The sequence below is a fragment of the Ricinus communis genome, chromosome 4 (assembly GCF_019578655.1).
Source record: "Ricinus communis isolate WT05 ecotype wild-type chromosome 4, ASM1957865v1, whole genome shotgun sequence".
Classification (NCBI taxonomy): Eukaryota; Viridiplantae; Streptophyta; class Magnoliopsida; order Malpighiales; family Euphorbiaceae; genus Ricinus; species Ricinus communis.
In genome coordinates, this window is record NC_063259.1 from 28,622,828 (window position 1) to 28,642,201 (window position 19,374).

Consider the following 19,374-nt stretch of genomic DNA (forward strand, 5'->3'; position numbering starts at 1 on the left):
ATGAAGGAGAGAGCCTGAAATGTTTCCTTCTCGCGACACAGACCAAAAGGAATGCACCGTCTTGGGTCATTGTGCCGCCGCCATTCCATATCAATCTTCCCTTGCGCTTTACATTCTTCTAATTCTTCCTGCGCCTTCAGCTACACTCCTGATTCAACAGAAATCGTTTACGACAATCTTGTGAAATTTTGTGATGGCTTGGCTGTTCTCAAACAGATACACTCAGCTCTGACCACCAACAGTCTCATCACCAAAAGTCCTCACTTGGCTGCCCAAATTATTATCAAATATGCCAAATTTGGATACCTCAATTGTGCTAGATCACTGTTCGATGGTATCAATATACGTGGCGATAATCGCAGTTCTTTCCTTTGGAATACGATGATTCGGGCTTATGCTAATGCTGGCCTCTGTTTTGAAACTCTGGAGTTGTACATGCTCATGCGCAGAGCTGGCGTTTCTTCGAACAACTACACTTTCCCTTTCATATTTAAGGCATGCGCTTCGAATTCTTTGCTTCTTCAAGGGAAGGTAGCTCATGGAGATGCTGTTAAAGCTGATTTTGATTCAGATGTATATGTTAAGGCTGCTTTGGTCGATATGTATGCAAAATGCGGTCAATTTTGTGATGGTCGCAAGATATTTGACGAAATGCCTGTGAAGGATTTAGTTTGCTGGACAGCTATGATCACAGCTTATGAGCAGGGTGAGAAGCCTGATGAGGCTCTCATTTTGCTTCGGAAAATGCAGCAACATGGTCTGTTTCCGGATGAAGTTACTATGGTAAGTGTTGCCTCTGCGATTGGTCAATTATGGGATGCCAAATGGGCTCAATCAGTTCATGCCTATGCCATTCGTCGCTCGTTTCTTAAGGAAATATTTGTTGCTAACTCAATTTTGGCTATGCATACAAAATGTGGGAATATGGAAAAGTCTTGCTTAATTTTTGATATGATGGATGAAAGAAATGTTATCTCATGGAACTCCATGCTTTCGGGCTACACACAAAATGGACAGGCTAGTGAAGCTTTGTTTCTTTTTGATAAGATGCGTGATTCTGGATGTGAACCTAATTCAGTAACAGCACTAATCATGGTTGCAGCATGTGCTTATTTGGGTTCCCGCCATCTTGGAGGGAAATTCCATGATTTTATTCTTGATAGTAAAATGAAAATTGACATGAATCTTCGGAATGCACTGATAAATATGTATGCTAAATGTGGAGATCTTAAAACCGCCGTGGAAATGTTCAATGATGTTCACCCAAGTGAACGGAATGTTAGTTCTTGGAATGTGCTAATTTCAGGGTATGGCATGCATGGACATGGGAAAGAAGCGTTGAGACTCTATTCAAGAATGCAAGAAGAAAGTGTTGAACCAAATCACATCACTTTTACATCCATTCTTTCTGCTTGTAGTCATGCAGGCCTTATTGATGAAGGGAGAAAGTGTTTTGCAGATATGCCAAAGCTATCCGTGACATTGGAGCTTAAACACTATGCTTGCATGGTTGATATGCTTGGGCGAGCAGGGCTTTTACAGGAAGCACTTGATCTGATTAAAGAGATGCCATTGCCTCCAAATGATGCTGTATGGGGGGCTCTGCTTTTAGCTTGCAAAATCCATGGGAACATGGAATTAGGGGAAATTGCAGCTAACAATCTGTTCCAGCTTGAGCCAGACCATACAGGATACTACGTGTTGATGTCAAATATATATGCAGCATCAAACAAATGGCAAGAAGTTGGAAAGTTGAGAGAAGATATGAAGAACAAAGGATTGAAGAAACCTGCAGCATTTAGTGTGATAGAGTATGGCAAGGAAGTTCATGGATTCCACACAGCTGACCATGAAAGCCCGTACTGGCAAGAGGTTTACAGAAAAGTGGAGAGCTTGGCCATTGAAATGAAGATTGCCGGGCATATACCAGATTTATCATGTGCTCTGCATGATGTGGAAGAGGAAGATAAGGAACACATCCTAAATTATCACAGTGAGAAGTTAGCTGTAGCTTTTGGTATATTGAAGATTGATTGGGGAATGGCAATTCGAGTAACAAAGAATCTCCGTGTTTGCAGTGATTGTCACTCAGCATTCAAGTTTATTTCACAAATATATGGACGGAATATTATTGTAAGGGACACAAATCGATTTCATCACTTCCAAGGTGGCACTTGCTCCTGCAAGGATTATTGGTGAAACAGCCCATGCTAAACCTTGGTACCCAGATCTGAGGATCAGCTGTTGACTCTGAAGTCTTAAGGAAGGTTGTTATGAATTTTCTCAAGTCCTTGAGAGTGGAGGCAATCTACTGCAGATTCAAATTCCCAACACGAGTTGCAGATTCACTTCAGAGATGCATAGCCAGCCACCTGTTGTTAATGCCTTGTTTGTACCAATTCAGTTGATAATAACTGAATCTAATTTGACGTATAGGAAGCAATATCCTCTAGATAGGAGTCATCAATCTCTGAATCTGTTATACGGATGATTAACTATGGCAATTCAACACACGCAGATTCAACATTTATTTTGTAAATTACAGATTCTTTTGACAGTCATGTTTTCCATATAAAGAAATGACTCAGGTATGTTAGGTCTGAGGCATGTGCTGTCCTGTTTGTAATCAAAGAAATGAGTTGATTTACTAGGCTGAATCATTTCTCTTTATTTCATTTTTTCTAAAAAGAAATTTTATTTCCCCCTAGTGTTAATTACCATTTGATCCTCCATGGAAGCTTTATGCACATGCTTAGGCACATTATTTGCTGGCACTTCAATAGTTTAGATTAAAAGCTAGTTTGTTGTTAGGAATACCTACAGCATATTCTCCATTTTTTAACTTGGCATTGAATTTATAATTTGACAATTGAAACCTTTTCTTGTTAGTTTATGCCATATGTATAAGGAAAAGAAAAAAGAAGTGGGAGCCTGCAGTTGTGTTAGCTCCGCAACAAGTTATCATAGTGGGAACTTAAATGGAGACATTCAGAATGATTTTGATCTTCGAAATTATATAATTGCATCTGTTTATTACTGACAAAGAGATTAGAAAAGTATTGCCAGAAAGAAGAAGAAGAAATTGGAAAAGTATTCATATTAACAATACAACCACTTGGCACTGAAATCGAGCACTAAAATCCATAGCTGCCAAACCTAAATGAGCCAACCAACCTCTCTATGTTGTATGTGTGTGTCCTTTTTAACCGCTCGAATTCCTAGTAAAAATGATGGAATTATATCCCACAACCTGGGAAGAAAAGTTAACGGGCACATTTTACTTTACCAAAACATGTTCATTATACAATGTTGGAAAGTGATGGTGAAGTTGGGTCAAAACTCGAAAGCCGGACAAGACAGAGCCAACAAGGCATAGCAATCCACATGAAGTTGACACCAGAGGTGGCTGGCTCGTTAGTTTCACACGCCTACAGCCCACAGCCCATGGACATACATACATACATACATACATCTTCGCCTTCCGTAGGCGACCAGGATTCTTTCGAGCCAAAGCCTACTTTTCAGTTTTCATAAATTCAGATATATGGCAATAGAAAGAGAAGACTTTTTTCGAATAGGTACAGTACTGTGTTCAACCCCAAAATAAAAATATGGGTTGTGGTAGCTTGACGTGTTAACCAACCCTTCCTTCCTTTTCCACCTCTTCTTCTACTCAATTCCTTCCTTCTTCCTCGACTTTACTCTTCCCTTGAGATTTTTTCCCTGTTAGATACCCGAATCAGAGATATAGTTCCCATCTTTTTTAGTATCAGATATATATATCCAACAGGCCTGCAATTCAATCATTGAAAAAAGAAAATGGAAGTTTTATCTTCTTCGTCGTCACCTTTATCGGTTCACTCTAGATGGGGTTTGGGTCCTCATAAATGCAAACTCCATCCTCTCTTAACATTTCATTGTAACAACACGGTTGCTTCCGCTTATTCTTCTTGTTTTGGCATTTCTATCTCATATAGACGTAATCCACTTAATTCGCTTTCTTTTAAATGCTCTAAATCGCGCAGAAAGCGTAGAATTCTTCCAATTTCTTCAGTTTTTGAAAGATTTACAGAGCGAGCTATTAAAGTTGTGATCTTCTCTCAAAGAGAGGCTAGAGCTTTGGGTAAAGATATGGTGTTTACCCAGCATCTTTTACTGGGTTTAATCGGAGAGGATCGTGACCCTGATGGCTTTCTTGGTTCTGGGATTAAAATTGATAAGGCTCGTGAAATTGTTCAAAACATTTGGAGTAGCGATGGTGATGGCACTAATGCTTCTGGTTCTAGTACAGGGAAAAGTGGAGGAGGAGGCAGTGCTACTGATGTGCCGTTTGCCATTTCAACAAAGAGGGTATTTGAGGCTGCAGTTGAATATTCAAGAACTATGGGTTATAATTTCATTGCACCTGAGCATATAGCAATTGGGTTATTAACTGTTGATGATGGGAGTGCCAGTCGTGTACTTAAGAGGTAATTTTATTGGAATATATGTTAATATGCATGGGATTTCTTTTTTAATAGCTGTCAAGTATGCTTTTCTATGATGGTGAATATAGAGATAACTTTCTACTCATGGGATGAATAATGATTTCAGACTGGGAGCAAATCTAGATGACTTGGCAACCGCAGCAGTCGCCAGACTTCAAGGCGAGCTTGCCAAAGAAGGAAGAGAACCATCTGTAGAAGCCAAAGGGGCACGTGAAAAGTCCTTTTTGAAGAAAGCTGGTGCACTAAGATCCTCTGAGCAAACAAGAGGTAAAAGTAGTTTTTAACTCTCTCTTCCCTTAATTTCCTGAAATTGTGAGATTAAAGAGGAATTCTTTGCAATTCATTTGTGTTTGGCAGAAGAAAGTGCTCTTGCTCAATTCTGTGTGGATCTTACTGCTCATGCTAGTGAAGGACTCATTGACCCTGTCATCGGCCGAGAAACTGAAATTGAAAGAATTGTTCAGATACTTTGTCGCCGAACCAAAAATAACCCTATTCTTCTTGGTGAAAGTGGGGTTGGAAAAACTGCCATTGCCGAAGGACTAGCAACTCGTATTGCGCAGACAGATGTACCTCTTTTCCTCATTGTATGTTTCTTTGCAACTAATTGCTGTCTGTATTTTTATGTTATTTATATCTTAATCAACCATATGTGTTTGTTGGTGGTCACATTAATGAACTTGTACTGTAGAATAGTAAATTAGCTTGTTCCATCCACAGGCAAAACGTGTAATGTCCTTGGATATGGGACTACTAATTGCTGGTGCAAAGGAAAGGGGAGAACTGGAGGCACGTGTTACTGCGTTAATAAAGGAGATACTGAAAGAAGGTAATATCATTCTTTTTATTGATGAAGTCCATACAATTGTTGGGACAGGGACAGTTGGACGGGGAAACAAGGGATCGGGTCTCGATATTGCTAATTTACTGAAGCCACCTCTTGGAAGGGGTGAACTGCAGGTACCGTGTCTTGGTCCGATCATGCTATGCTCTTATATATATAGAACACCATGTTTATGAAGGACTAATTCCTATGTAGATATATTAATCCACCTCTTATAGGATAACCTAACCAATTCCTGTCCTCTACTGAATAACTTACGGATTTTGAATCTCTTTTTCTCCATCTTCTGTTAGTTGTTGGTCCAAAAATAGTTTTTTTGTCATCAAAGTATGTCAGTGATTGAATTAATTGCTTGACCTGTGCCAATAAAGAATATAAAGGGATTTCTGTAAAATGAACTTGACTTCTTTATGATACCTATTATCATATGGAGTTTACATGGACGGTTTACAATATGGGCTCCTCTTGCAGTGCATCGCATCCACTACAATAGATGAATACAGGGCACATTTTGAAATTGATAAAGCATTAGCACGGAGGTTCCAGCCTGTGACAATTGATGAGCCAAGCCAGGTGATTCCAAACTTACATTTTCTTCTAGTTTACAACTATAATAAAACAGTCTTAATTCTTCTACTCAAAGTCTGTGAAACTGTTTAGGAGGATGCAGTTAAAATACTGTTGGGTCTACGTCAGAAATATGAGGCCCATCATAACTGTAGATTCACACTGGAAGCAATAAATGCTGCAGTCTATCTGTCAGCAAGATATGTTGCTGATAGATATCTTCCAGATAAAGCCATTGATCTAATTGATGAGGCAGGAAGTAGAGCTCGAATTGAGTCCCATAAGAAGAAGAAAGAACAGCAAACCTGCATACTTTCGAAGTCACCGGATGACTATTGGCAAGAAATTAGAACTGTTCAGGCCATGCATGAAGTGGTAATATTCTTTTCTCTACAGGCAATTGCACATTTTTGTCATCCCTGATTACATTATTGATTTCTAATTCTTAATACAAGCAGGTTCTGGCAAGTAGGATGACACATGATGGCAGTGCTTCCAGCACTGATGACTCGGGTGAAATAATTTTGAAGTCCACTGAACATGTCATGTTGGATGACGAGTATGAATTTTGGACACTGATTATGTTTTAAGATTTTAAAGAAATTTTGTGCTTATCTAGGACTCTTCTATTTTTAATTAAAATTCTGGTTGTGATTCCTTTCAGGCCAACAGTGGTGGGGCCTGATGATATAGCAGCAGTGGCCTCTCTCTGGTCAGGAATCCCTGTTCAGCAGCTCACTGCTGATGAAAGAATGTTTCTGGTGGGTCTAGATGATGAGCTCAGAAAACGAGTCATTGGTCAAGATGAGGCTGTTTCTGCAATATCTCGTGCAGTTAAAAGGTCTCGGGTTGGCTTGAAAGATCCTGATAGGCCCATAGCAGCAATGATGTTTTGTGGCCCAACTGGTGTTGGCAAGACTGAACTAGCAAAAGCTTTGGCAGCATGCTACTTTGGATCGGTGAGGCTTTTTGCACAATTCATGCAGCATTTTCACTTGAAAATCCAACTGAAAGATGCTTCTCTTTTCCTCAAAATTATGTATTAAACAGTTTTCCTGCTATATACATTTAGTTATTTCCATAGTTTATTGACAGGAATCCCACTTTGCAGTTGTTCTATTGTTGTTAGAAAGTTGTATACTTCTATGCAAGAAGAATACTAAAGTCTCAGAAACATCAGATCCTTAAATAAGGGGGAGAAAATTATCCTTTAAAACCGGGGGGAGAAAAAAACTATCCATATCATAATAATGAATACAATTTTAATGTACATTTGCAAATCTGAATGCTTTTTGGGAATCAGAAGGTAACATGTTAAAAGATCAGCATTCTGACATTATCACCATGCAATGGGATTAGCAGCACCCAGTCAAAGTAGGTTATGATCCTTAATTGTTTGGGTCAACCTTCTGATTCTCTTCTGCTTCTGCCTTGCATGCATGTTGCAGGAGTCGGCCATGCTGAGATTGGACATGAGTGAATATATGGAGCGACACACTGTGAGCAAATTAATAGGAGCACCCCCAGGTTATGTTGGTTATGGTGAGGGAGGCACTCTGACAGAAGCCATTAGAAGACGTCCATTCACATTGGTTTTACTTGATGAAATTGAGAAAGCTCATCCAGATGTATTTAATATCCTCCTCCAGTTGTTTGAAGATGGTCACCTCACAGATTCTCAGGTTTGTAACAGTTGAACCACATTGGGCAAGTAATAACTTTGACTATAATAGGCAGGAAGTTTTATGTAGTTTCTCATCCTGGGGAGACTTGCTTTGACAGGGACGGAAAGTATCATTTAAAAATGCGTTGGTAGTAATGACCTCAAATGTAGGCTCTACTGCCATTGCAAAAGGTGGACGTACCTCTATTGGTTTCATGATTGCAGATAATGAGTCAACTTCATATGCTGGAATAAAAGCATTAGTAATGGAAGAACTCAAAACATATTTTCGTCCAGAGTTGCTCAATAGGATTGATGAAGTAGTAGTATTTCATCCCCTGGAGAAGATTCAGGTTTGTGACAATTCCATGTTGACTCTACTACTTACTTTTATCATCTGAAATTCCGAAGCCTGCATCCTTGATCCATTATGGCTTTGGGGTCGCACTAGAATTATTTTTCTCATCCCCTGTGTGAAAAAAACTTAATTTTCTGATAAATGCGAGTTGCTTGTGATCTGTCATTTATAGACAAGGATAATGGATTAGTATCAAAAAGAGAAAAAGAAAAGGAGGACAAGTATTATGGATTAATATGATTGGAGTTTAGCTGAGTTAATATTTATATTTTCAGATGCTCAAGATCTTAAGTCTGATGCTGCGAGAGGTGAAAGAAAGGCTAATATCACTTGGGATTGGCTTGGAGGTGTCTGAAACCATCAAGGAGCTTGTATGCAAACAAGGTTACGACCCAGTGTATGGTGCCAGGCCACTTAGGAGAGCAGTGACTGAAATAATTGAAAATCCTGTGAGCGAAGCATTACTAGCTGGAGAGTTTAAGCCCGGTGATACTGCAAGGGTTGATCTTGATGCTTCAGGAAACCCAGTGGTCATAAATGGTTCAGATGAGAGTATCCAGTTGTCTGATACAACAAGAGTCTTGTAGTTAATTGGTGTATGATATAATCTTATACTACTTGTACATAAATGTATAAGTTTTTGTAATTGTAAATGTGCCGAGTGCAGGCAATTGATTGATTCAAATGTAAATAAGAGTAAAGCATATTATTGTTTCTTGATGTAATTTCTATGTTGTGATTATCTTAACAGGCAAAACCCCCCTTTCGCTCTCTCTAACCCTAGCAGACGATTTGCTCATAGTCAGTTTCAGATTTTCAATCCAGAAAAAAGATCGGGAGATTCAACCAAACTCTGCTTTGAAAAATGTTTTAGCACATAGTGATAATTGTTTTATTTTATTGTTTTTCTTTTTGGGACGAAAGTGAAAATAGTCTTTTATTATTTGTTTCTAAAGAAAAAAGAAGAAAAACAATCCCAAACGACACTACACTGCAGGGATCAAATTGGAAGTGTGCCACCTTCAAACTACGATTGCCCTGCAAAACTAAAAGTACACACGCGTCGTACTATAAAGAGTCTTTTAGGGCTTTTCCGGTTTCAATAATAAATATCTGAATTATTAAATTAGGTCACAAAATTAACCCTGTTCTCCTCTCTCTCACATTCTCATGGCAACACCTCCCTTATTCTCCGTTAAACAGGAGCCAGATCACCAATCACCTCTACCATTGATACCACTACCACAACCTTACGTCAAAGGCGAACCAGTAGAAGAACTCCCAATCGTCACTATCCAACAACAAGAACCTCAGTTTTTGCAATCAATTGAAGAACTCAACACCCTCTCTTCTGCTATTAACGAATTTTATCGTCGATTTAGTGAATTACAAAACCACCTCGATTTTATCCACACTTCCATTAAACAACATGAAGAACAACAGCAAATTCAGGACGCACCTACACCTACAATAACAACACCAACAATTGTCACTGATAATCAAACAACAATAACAGATGCTAAAAAAGAAACTGTTATTAATTCAGCACCACCACCAGCAAAATCATCATCATCATCGGAGCTTATAAGTCTATGTGAAATGATGTGCGGAAGAGGCCTCCGTAAATATCTCACCTCCAATCTTACAAACATTCCGAAACTTCGCAACGAAGTTCCTACCGCATTAAAATACGCTCCCAAGCCGGCTAAGTTAGTCTTTGATTGTTTTGGTGGGTTTTATTTGCAGGGGAGTAGGGCCTACACTAAGGATTCTCCTATGGTTCCTGGGAGAAAAGCTAGCATTTTGGTTTTGGAGTTGTTTTTGTTAATTCTTGATGATGGCATTCAGTTTGATTCTGATTTAAGGCAGGAGGCTCAACAGGCTGCTGCTGCTTGGAGAAAGAGGCTTATAGCTGAGGGTGGTGTTAGTAAGGCTTGTGAAATTGATGCTAGGGGTTTGCTGCTGTTTGTTGGTTGTTTTGGGATTCCTAAAGTTTTCACTAGTGGGGATATTTGGGATTTGATTCGCTCGAGTAATTTGCAGCAGATTTCAGATGCGCTAAAAAGATCTCACGTTCTTGTTACTAAAGTTTCAGGTATGTTTCATGCATGTCATTTAAGCACATTGTTGCCATTGCATTGCTGCATTGCGGAACTTAATGCTATTATAGAATATGGCTACGCTACATGTATAAACTCATTCCTATAATGAGTTATTTAGAATGTTATGAATTTTTCAAAATCAATGTATTGTAAAAGCTAGGTTATTATGAGTTTTTAATTTCATGGATTTGTCATTCTCTCTTGTTCGGGATGTACGTCAAATCAATGGATTTCAACAATATTGGAATAAATACAAAATTGAAACAGTTCTTCCTTCATTAAAATAAAATCCCTCCTTTTAAGCGTTTCCGGTGAACGAAGAATTTTACAAAATCTAGGGATTTATCTCCTTTCTTTCTTTCTTTATTTTTTTTCTTTTACCAAAATATGGGCTTTGATAATTTATTGATTTTGGATATCCTGAGCAAAAAAACATTGCCTGAGAATGTGAAATGAGGACCAATACCATTTTAAGGGAGGAAGAGAAAACAAGCATATGATGCATATAAAAAGAGGCAAGAAGTTGAGAGTACATATTGCATATATGACTGGAATTGATGCCAGGGAAGACCAATAACTTTCCAAGTTAGATAAGAAGTCGTAAACGCATGTCCAACACTTCTACTATGCAAACACTTCTACTATGCACATTTTCTGTTTCACCTCATTTTCATTTTTCTTCTGTGATTATATGCATTTTTTCTGGTTAAGCATGCATACTCAAAATTTAGCATGGAGCATTTTTGGTGGATACTTATTAGTTTTGTTGTATCCATACTCCACATATTGTGCTCCTAAAGTAATATAATGGCTTCTGATGACTACACAGTAATAGATCTCTATTGTGTGGACAGATACGGGTCAAACATTTAACTTATGTTGCTGGTTGCTTTCACCAACTCTTGAGTGTATTTCCTAACACTCTTAATGCCTGCTTTTTAGTTTAAATGTTAAAAAAGTGTCTATGGAAATAGTTTTACACCCACAACAAATTCAACACACGATTAGCATCATGTTGTATTTGCATCTTAATGCTGTCTGGACTGTTAGAGGACTTGGTAAGTATTTCCTGTGTAAAGCTTCACAAGCACGCATGTAAAAAGCAATGTGCCTGTTGACTATCTGAATTTAATGCTATGGAAGTGTTTGTTAGGCATATATATATGCAGTTTTGAACCTTACTTACACATCCTTTGTCTTCATTTTACTCTTTTTTGTACCAAGTACTTTTGGCATTCAAGCTCATTGCTTTCTATCCTGAACCTTTTCTAAAGTCAATCTTTCTAGACCTCTGATGTGGTTCAATCCCATCACCTTTTCTTAATTATTTTTTCTACAAGTGTGCCATTGTTTGCTGAATTTCCTTGTTTGATGGAAATTTACATAGGTATCAACAATTTAACTTGCTTTATACGTTCTATTCTAGAAGTTCAAAACTAGAAATCAACTAGGGATTGAGTGTGGTTGTTTTACACAGTTTTTGGAGAGTTGTCTGCAAGAATAGGATTGTTTCAGTCAAGATAGGGGTCAACATTCTAGTAGGTGTTTCGTTTGGGATCATGCATAGATAAGCAGATCTAAATGGCTAGGGCAGTATCTATGAAATATATAGATTAAGGTGCAATGTGAATATTTACTTCTCAGTCTAGTAGTCATGTTACTGGCACTATATTCCATCTATAATCGTCAGCCAGTGCCTTGCTTGACCCTATGTATAACTTCTTTGACTGTTCCAGATATCCTGGAGAGGATGATGAACAATGGAATGAAAATTGAAGCAATTGATGTAGCTTATACTTTTGGGATTGAGGACAAATTTCCTCCCCAGAAACTTTTGACCTCATTCCTGCGAGATTCTAAAGAAGCATTGAAGAGGAGAAGAAGAGAAGCAAATAATTCACCTGTCTTGCTGGTATGGCTGCTTTCCACTTTCATCAAGTATACATTCTTCTCCTTTGTTGATTAATACACAATTTTCTGCGTCTTCTCACAGAAAGAAGCAAGTCAGAAGCATCTGTCCACTTTGAAATCTGCTATGAAATTTCTTGAAGGTCGCAAGCTTGATCCTAAGAAACTTCTTCCTGGATGGCAAGTTACAGAGAAGATAGACAAGTTAGAGAAAGAAATTGCCGACCTTAATAGAAAGATAGATGACAAGGTAGCACCAAAAAGAAAAGCAGATGAGAATGAGTTCTCAATTAACTTGAAGAGTCAAGAAGTGAAACGTCTTCGATTTACAGGTTCACCCCTGATATCTTCTCCAAGCTTTGGGTTGCATGAACAAAGGGTTCCTAGTCATTTGGATGGCAATGGCTCATACAATGCTTCAACAAGAATAAACATGGTGGATGGTGGTTTCTCTTGTCTTATCAGCAATCCTCCTGTCGCTGGGTCTATGCTTTATGGATCTGGTTCCTACTCAGCTGCATATGGTGTCCCATCCACCAGTTCATTTGCTGGAGTTTACAGGGAGACGCTTGCTGATAGAACTGGGAACATAACAGGAAGCAATGTTTCTGCATTTGGATGGCATGGTGTTGGGGATGCCTCCATCATTGATGGAACGAGGGGACAGAGTTTGGTTCATCAATCTGGATCTGGGTTGTTTGGCCCATCAATAGAAGGCTTTGCGGGTCTTCCAAATTCTTCGCCTCCTGGTGCTGCTAATCAGAGCTCAGCTTCTGATCTATACCGGTTTGCTGATGCTGTTAAGTGAATAGAACACAGCAAGTATGGCTTCTCAATGCCTGTTTGAGGAATATGACGCACTAGACAGGTCGCATTGCCTGGTTCTGATATGTAAATTGAATAGTAAATGATTTTGTTGGCCAGAGAAAATGGCTGAAGCATTACGTTTTAGTCATGACAAGGCTGCTGCTCATCATGTTCAACCTCCCTGCCAATCCATCAGGATCATACAAGCATTACGTTTTTATTTTGTGCAGTGGGAATTGATGCAAGTGTTGGGTTGCTCCAGTTCATGTAGACTAGATTTCACCTTCTGAAGGCAAATTGTATGTATTATAGTGTTCTAGGCAATGCGCACTTAGTTGGAGTTCTCTTGATTGTTACATTATGTGGCCACAGTTAACCAAGTAAAATAATAATTCGTGCCCAAGTAAACAACATCATGCATGCAAGTAATGACTGCAAAAGTTGCAAACAAGTACGAGTTGTTGTAGACTTGACTTTGTTTTGGAAGTGGTGTTTTCAATTTTGCCAGCGGCGAAAATTTACAAAACCTTATCTCATTATACTGAGGGAGCTAGTTGGATTAAATTTTAAATAAATTTTGTAATTATGAGTTTTTTCTTTCTTATGAGAAAAATGCTTTTGATTCAAATATTTTGTTCCCTTTCTCTCTTTCCTATTTTAATTATTTGAATAAATAAATTGTATTAAAAATTCAATTATAAGTGAAATGAATCCATTAAGCTCTTAGAGCAGATGCAAGAGGTAATTTGGTAGAGTACAAAGAGCACCACACTGTAAAACCAATATATAATATAGCATAATACAAAGAAATGTGTATCTTAACATGTTATATATAAACTGACAATGTCAAGAAACACAAACAAAAAGTACATGGTCGAGCTTTCTTACAACCTTACTGTTGGCACAGAAAATTTAAGGTCTTTCCTCGGTTTTTTTTAATTTATTTTATTTGTTTTCAAGTTTTGGTCCAAGCTTCTTGGTGGCAGAGAGAATCTAAGGTCGTTCCTAATTTCTTTTTTACTTCTTCTGGATCCTTTTGAAATGAGAGAAGGAGATGCCAACATTTTATCTTTACCCTAAGGATGATAATGATAGTCAAGGCAGCACTTCTCATATTAGCTCTTGGGCTCTTTCTAGGAAACTTGGCAGGCTTGTGCAATGGTGCCCTGCAAGTAGGATTTTATAGTGGCAAATGTGGGTTTGCGGATGTGGAGGCTATAGTTGCTGGTGTTGTCACTCCACAATTCTTTAAAGATCCTACTATTGTGGCTGCACTCCTACGTTTGCAGTTTCATGATTGCTTTGTTAATGTAAGCTTGCATTTCTGTCTGCTTTTTATTAAGAACATACAAGGTTAGTGGTAATTAATCAGAGGTAAACCATTAACTAAACATGGAATAATCCGTTCAAGATTTGTGCAGCAAGAAGCATGGAAGATTTGGTAGTAAGCAAGCTTCGTGTGCACTTTTCCCAAAGTCTTAAGCTTATGCATTTTGTCTAATCTGATTAAATTTTTAAGAGGTTGGTAGCAGTTGTTAATACGCATGACCTCATTCTATGGCATTACTTACAATAACTAAATAAGAGTTGTATTCTCATTTCCCATGAGTTTACTATTAATTCTGCGATGCTTGGTGGAATTTTATTGAACTGACCAACTAATTGTTTGTGGCAATAATGATGGAATAGGGATGTGATGCATCACTACTTTTAGATGGACGTAGTAGCGAAAAAACAGCCCCACCAAATCTGAGCGTTAGGGGATATGATATCATAGATCAAGCAAAAACTGCGGTGGAGAGAGCTTGCCCTGGTGTCGTCTCTTGTGCTGATCTCATTGCAATTGCTACAAGAGATGTTGTTTTCTTGGTATCTATCTCTTTCTTTCCCTCTCATTGCAATAGCTGCTAGATAACCAAAACTCTGTCACATACCTTCACACTGCAACTGTAAGACTAATGAATACGCATAAAAATACAGAGTGGTGGAGGAAGGTATAATGTTCAAACAGGAAGAAGGGATGGTTTAATTTCTGCAGGTCAAAATGTGAGTATCCTAGGACCTAAGGCTTCAGTGCCTGAAGCTGTTGCAGCTTTTGCTGAAATAGGACTCAATACCACAGACATGGTACTTCTTCTAGGTACTCAAAAAGAACTTCCCTGTTCATACTAATTTAATTTTGGTTCAGAACTTGACAAATTACTAACTCTAGAAAGAACCCTTTTTGCAATTTGTGGTATAGGTGCTCATTCAGTTGGAGTTACTCATTGTTCCCTAATCAAAGACCGTCTCTACGATTTTGAAGGCAGTGGAAATCCTGATCCACTCATGGATCCTTTCCTAGTTAATCTATTGAGATTTAGATGTCCTCAGTTTCCTGCAATAGACAACACAGTCAACCTTGATCAGAATCCATTCAGTCCATTCTTTATGGATGTGTCATACTATCAGAATATAATGATGCACAGAGGCATTCTCCAAATAGATCAAGAGCTTGGAATGGATCCATTGACTATGCCCATTGTCAGAAATTTAGCTGGTGAATTTGATTTCCCGACAAGGTTTGGTGCTGCCATGGTTAAATTGGGTACTATTGGAGTTCTTACTGATAAACAAGGAGAGATTAGGAGATCGTGTAGAGCTACTAATAATGAAACCTGAACTCTTTCCATTTTAGCAGTTTGCTTCTTGTATAAGGAATAATCAAATTGTAAGAAATTGTTAAAACAAATACAAATGTTCAACATTGTATTCAAAATGAGGATCCAAACCAGTATTCAGTATATTATTCTAGTACCAAATTGTTCCTTATCGATGCAATCATCCATCAGCTACCAATATATGGCACATTATGGAAAGCATGAGAGTATTAAACATAAACAAAAGCATAATTAGGGAGCAGCACAATATGTAGACCGATACCTACATCTGTTGATAAGCAAAAACGAACCTCTGTAACATAAAACCAAGAAAAGACAAGAACTTTAATAATACCCAGAGCATAATTATTAGTAGCATACCAGTAAGACCCATCTACTTTTTTTCCTTTACATCAATCTTCAGTTCCTTATCGGCCTGGTTCGGTATTGGTTGAATTCTGACATATGGGTTTCTAGTTAATGTCTGGCCTTTCAAAGCAGCAATATAGCGGTCATTGGTATCTTCCTTTCGCTTCAATTCACCAAGGTATTCTGCGAGGCGTTCTTGATTAACTTTAGCCATCACCAAGGATTCGTGGCGTGCGTTTTGGCGGAGGCGGGTCTCAAGTTCTGGATTGCTGGAGTTAGTGAGCTGCATCACGCAATAGCCGATAACACCAGGGACTACGCCGCATATTGTAGCGAAGGTAATGAAGAAAGGCTTTGAATCTCTTGTTTTCCTCACTATCCACCTCCATGTTTCGCTCTTCTCCCACAGAACCGACATTCTTACAAAACCCCTAATCCAAAAACCTAAATTCAGAGTTTAGAGAGATTTTCAAAATCTAACTAAAATGGGGTCTACTATAACTCCTGAGTCGGTGTAATTTCAAAATTATTATATTTAGTTCTTTTAAAAATGTCTATCAAAGAATATATTATGGGATTTTTTTTTTTTGTTATAAATCAAATATTTACATATTTTACGATTTAAAAGTTAATACATATTTTACAATTTAAAAGTTAAGTCTAACGTAATCGAAAATTAATATATACTATATTTTAGGCATTATTTTGACCAAAAAAATTATTTAAGGAAATTTAAAAGGCCAATTTGATGCCGCCGTCTGTGGGAATCGAACCCACGACCACATGGTTAAAAGCCATGCGCTCTACCAGCTGAGCTAAGACGGCTACTTATGATAATATCACTAGATATCAATTATATAAATTTTGCAGCGACAAGACAACGGTTAGACTTTTTGGCGGGAGGAACTCAGAAAATCCAATTTGTATAACGAATTCTGTTAACGTTAAAGACCAAGAACCTTCTCCAAGCAAAGGAGAAGGCAAACTCAAGAAAAAAAGTTGATGGTAGTTTTCGGTCTTTAACTTCTAGGAAAAATAGAAAAGAATGGAGCAAAACCAGAAGAAGATACAACAACTCCAATCAGATTGGTACTCTCCAAGGCGACTTCATGATAGCCCCACCAAATACGATTTCCCAGTACACTTCTTTCTTTCTTTTCAATCAAAGTAACCCATTTTTCTTCTTGGTTTTTTGTTTATTATTTCTTGTTATCAAGTTTCCTGATTCGGTAGTTGTTTTCTTGTTCTCCTGCTTTTGGGTGTGCCAAAGGGTGATAGGTTTATTCCAAACAGGAGTTTGATGAATCTTGATCAAGCACACAGTTTGTTGACAAATAGAAGCAAACAAGTTCCCGATCTTATTTTCAATGTACGTATCTTTTATACTGAGATATTGTTTTCGAGATTTGGATTTTGTTATATAGTTAAATTCATTCTTGGATTGGCTAAATTATTAGGGTTCTGGGCCTTAGTATTGGGTAGTTTGGTTCATATTTCAAATCTTCTTGGGCAGGAAGTATACCAACAGTTGTTGATGGAGAATCTGACTTTGGACACAGAAGGGAGACCGTTGAAGATGTTAGTTTTTAGAGGAAGTCCAAAATTGAGTAGGAAGTGGACTCATCTTATTGATCAGATGCGAACAGATGATGCAGAAGCACTGAGAAATAGTCCCAAGCAATATCAATGTCTCCGCCGCTTGCCTAAGGTACTCCACTCTATCTTTTGCTTCTAGGCGTCATTTGTTTGAATACTTGTATTATATATCTCTAGGCTTGAATTTCTTCTTCTTGGTATATTATAGAGACGACAATAGTGTAACAGTTAGGAACAATCAGCTTCATGATTTTAGTCTACTTTACCGCGTAGTTTTTGACACTGATAATTAAGGTACTAAGAGTAACACTACGATAGTTGGATTCATTTGTATCAGCTTGTTGATCTTGTATCTGTAAATGATAATAATTACATATGGAGTAGGCGCCTTTTTCATCATGCTGTTTTGTCATTCAAATTTCATATTCAATTTAATGTTTGTGTCTGTTTTTGAGGGGTCCGCAGAGGGAAACTAGGGTTCTGGATGCACCAAATATAATAGATGATTACTATGTGAACATCATAGATTGGGGTAAGAATAATGTCATTGCTGTTGCATTGGGCCAAGCAATATACCTATGGAATGCGGAGAACAAAAGCACTTTAAAGTTGTTGGAAGTTGAAAGCGACAGTGACTACCCAACAAGCATATCCTGGTCTGAGGATAACAGAAGTTTAGCAGTTGGATATATGCAGTCTAAACTTCAGCTCTGGGATACTGAGGCTTTGAGATGTGTAAGCTATATGTGAGCCTTTTCAATTCAAAAACTTGCTGAAGGCTTTGAATTAGTTGGAGGGACATTTTAAATCCATTTTTAACTCACAGGTTCGACAAATGGATGGTCACAAGAACAGGGTAGCAACCCTTGCATGGAATGGTCATACTCTAACATCAGGAAGCCGAGACAAAACTATCCTGAATCGTGACGGTAATTAAATTATACTAATATGCTTTTATTTTGCTAATTCTCATTACATGTTGAGAGAAAGAGATTGTTTTGAATCTGTTTTCTTGCTGGTTTACCTCCATTGACAGTTAGAGTGAGAAACAGTACTTCCAGGATTCTAGCTCATACAGAAGAAGTCTGTGGCTTGAAATGGTCAACTGAAGGCAACTTATTGGCGAGTGGTGGAAACGAAAATCTTATACACATATGGGAAGCTTCCAAAATGAGCTCATCTAATTTCTTGCACCAATTTAAGGGCCATCGCTCTGCAGTCAAGGCACTTGCTTGGTGCCCCTATCAATTTAATGTACTTGCTTCAGGAGGTGGCACAAAAGATGGATGTATTAAGATATGGAATGTACGGAAGGGATCATGTATTCATAGCATACACACCAATTCACAGGCAAGCATGTTCCTTCTTGAAATGTTACTTTGTAGGAGTTATCAGTAAACTTGTCGTGCAGCAAGAGTAAATTTTTTTATGAGAATACACCCTTGTATCTGTATGCATTTTGTTTTGCTCTAATTTGTGCTGAATTGTTCAGATTTGTGCTCTGGAATGGAACAGACATCACAAGGAGATATTAAGCGGGCATGGCTATAGTTTGGGTCCGCTCCAAAACCACCTATGCTTGTGGAAATACCCTTCCCTGATTAAAGTAGGAGAGATACAACGTCATAGCAACAGAATCCTTGGTCTTTCTCAGGTTTGACAACTGGAGGGCTTTAAGTTAAAGTAGCGGGCATTTCTACTTACAGCTAATAATTTATGAGCCTCGTTTCCTTTTCATTGCCTTGTTACAGAGTCCTGATGGATTAACTGTTGTATCTGCTGGAGCAGATCAAACACTTCGCTTTTGGGACATATTTGGACCACCTTGTGCTGAAAACTCTAAGCTCTCAGGTCTTGAAAGCCTCTTGTCTCTCAAGACGTCCCCCATAAGATGATGGCTGCTGGGGCAATTGTACTCTGCTTGTAATTTATTCTATACAAGAGCACGAAAGAATTTTCTCTCTTCCGGGTAACACGAACTGTGTTATTACTACATTACCCAGAAAATATTGATGATACATGGACCGAGATTGT

At 38.2% G+C, this 19,374-nt stretch overlaps 6 protein-coding genes and 1 non-coding gene across 7 annotated transcripts; 5 read left to right on the top strand and 2 right to left on the bottom strand.

The window, feature by feature from the left end:
- The first annotated feature begins 50 nt into the window (after positions 1–50).
- Positions 51–2,720, top strand: LOC8275458 (pentatricopeptide repeat-containing protein At2g01510, mitochondrial). Its single transcript, XM_015724178.3, has one exon. It carries the CDS (start codon positions 52–54, stop codon positions 2,197–2,199), a length of 2,148 nt encoding a protein of 715 aa, XP_015579664.2. The 5' UTR covers position 51; the 3' UTR covers positions 2,200–2,720.
- Positions 2,721–3,489: 769 nt separating this feature from the next.
- LOC8275456 (chaperone protein ClpD, chloroplastic) lies at positions 3,490–8,644 on the top strand. Its single transcript, XM_002511009.3, has 11 exons — positions 3,490–4,469; positions 4,594–4,754; positions 4,845–5,074; positions 5,208–5,447; positions 5,803–5,904; positions 5,992–6,273; positions 6,357–6,457; positions 6,563–6,857; positions 7,347–7,580; positions 7,681–7,914; positions 8,195–8,644. The coding sequence occupies exons 1-11, from the start codon at positions 3,820–3,822 to the stop codon at positions 8,504–8,506; spliced, it is 2,841 nt and encodes a 946-aa protein (XP_002511055.2). The 5' UTR covers positions 3,490–3,819; the 3' UTR covers positions 8,507–8,644.
- Positions 8,645–8,980: 336 nt separating this feature from the next.
- Positions 8,981–13,144, top strand: LOC8275455 (protein FRIGIDA). Its single transcript, XM_002511008.4, has 3 exons — positions 8,981–10,014; positions 11,758–11,933; positions 12,015–13,144. The coding sequence occupies exons 1-3, from the start codon at positions 9,090–9,092 to the stop codon at positions 12,735–12,737; spliced, it is 1,824 nt and encodes a 607-aa protein (XP_002511054.2). The 5' UTR covers positions 8,981–9,089; the 3' UTR covers positions 12,738–13,144.
- A 479-nt stretch (positions 13,145–13,623) lies between these two features.
- On the top strand, positions 13,624–15,493 carry LOC8275454 (peroxidase 60). The gene is made up of 4 exons (XM_002511007.3): positions 13,624–14,046; positions 14,426–14,605; positions 14,717–14,876; positions 14,979–15,493. The coding sequence occupies exons 1-4, from the start codon at positions 13,819–13,821 to the stop codon at positions 15,395–15,397; spliced, it is 987 nt and encodes a 328-aa protein (XP_002511053.1). The 5' UTR covers positions 13,624–13,818; the 3' UTR covers positions 15,398–15,493.
- A 1-nt stretch (position 15,494) lies between these two features.
- LOC8277427 lies at positions 15,495–16,267 on the bottom strand. Its single transcript, XM_002511006.4, has one exon. It carries the CDS (start codon positions 16,160–16,162, stop codon positions 15,770–15,772), a length of 393 nt encoding a protein of 130 aa, XP_002511052.2. The 5' UTR covers positions 16,163–16,267; the 3' UTR covers positions 15,495–15,769.
- A 229-nt stretch (positions 16,268–16,496) lies between these two features.
- Positions 16,497–16,569, bottom strand: TRNAK-UUU. Its single transcript has one exon. It is a non-coding gene; the product is annotated as a tRNA-Lys (tRNA).
- LOC8275452 (cell division cycle 20.2, cofactor of APC complex) lies at positions 16,569–19,360 on the top strand. Its single transcript, XM_002511005.3, has 8 exons — positions 16,569–16,882; positions 17,015–17,113; positions 17,258–17,452; positions 17,806–18,075; positions 18,167–18,269; positions 18,377–18,690; positions 18,833–18,994; positions 19,092–19,360. The coding sequence occupies exons 1-8, from the start codon at positions 16,790–16,792 to the stop codon at positions 19,233–19,235; spliced, it is 1,380 nt and encodes a 459-aa protein (XP_002511051.2). The 5' UTR covers positions 16,569–16,789; the 3' UTR covers positions 19,236–19,360.
- Positions 19,361–19,374: the final 14 nt, after the last annotated feature.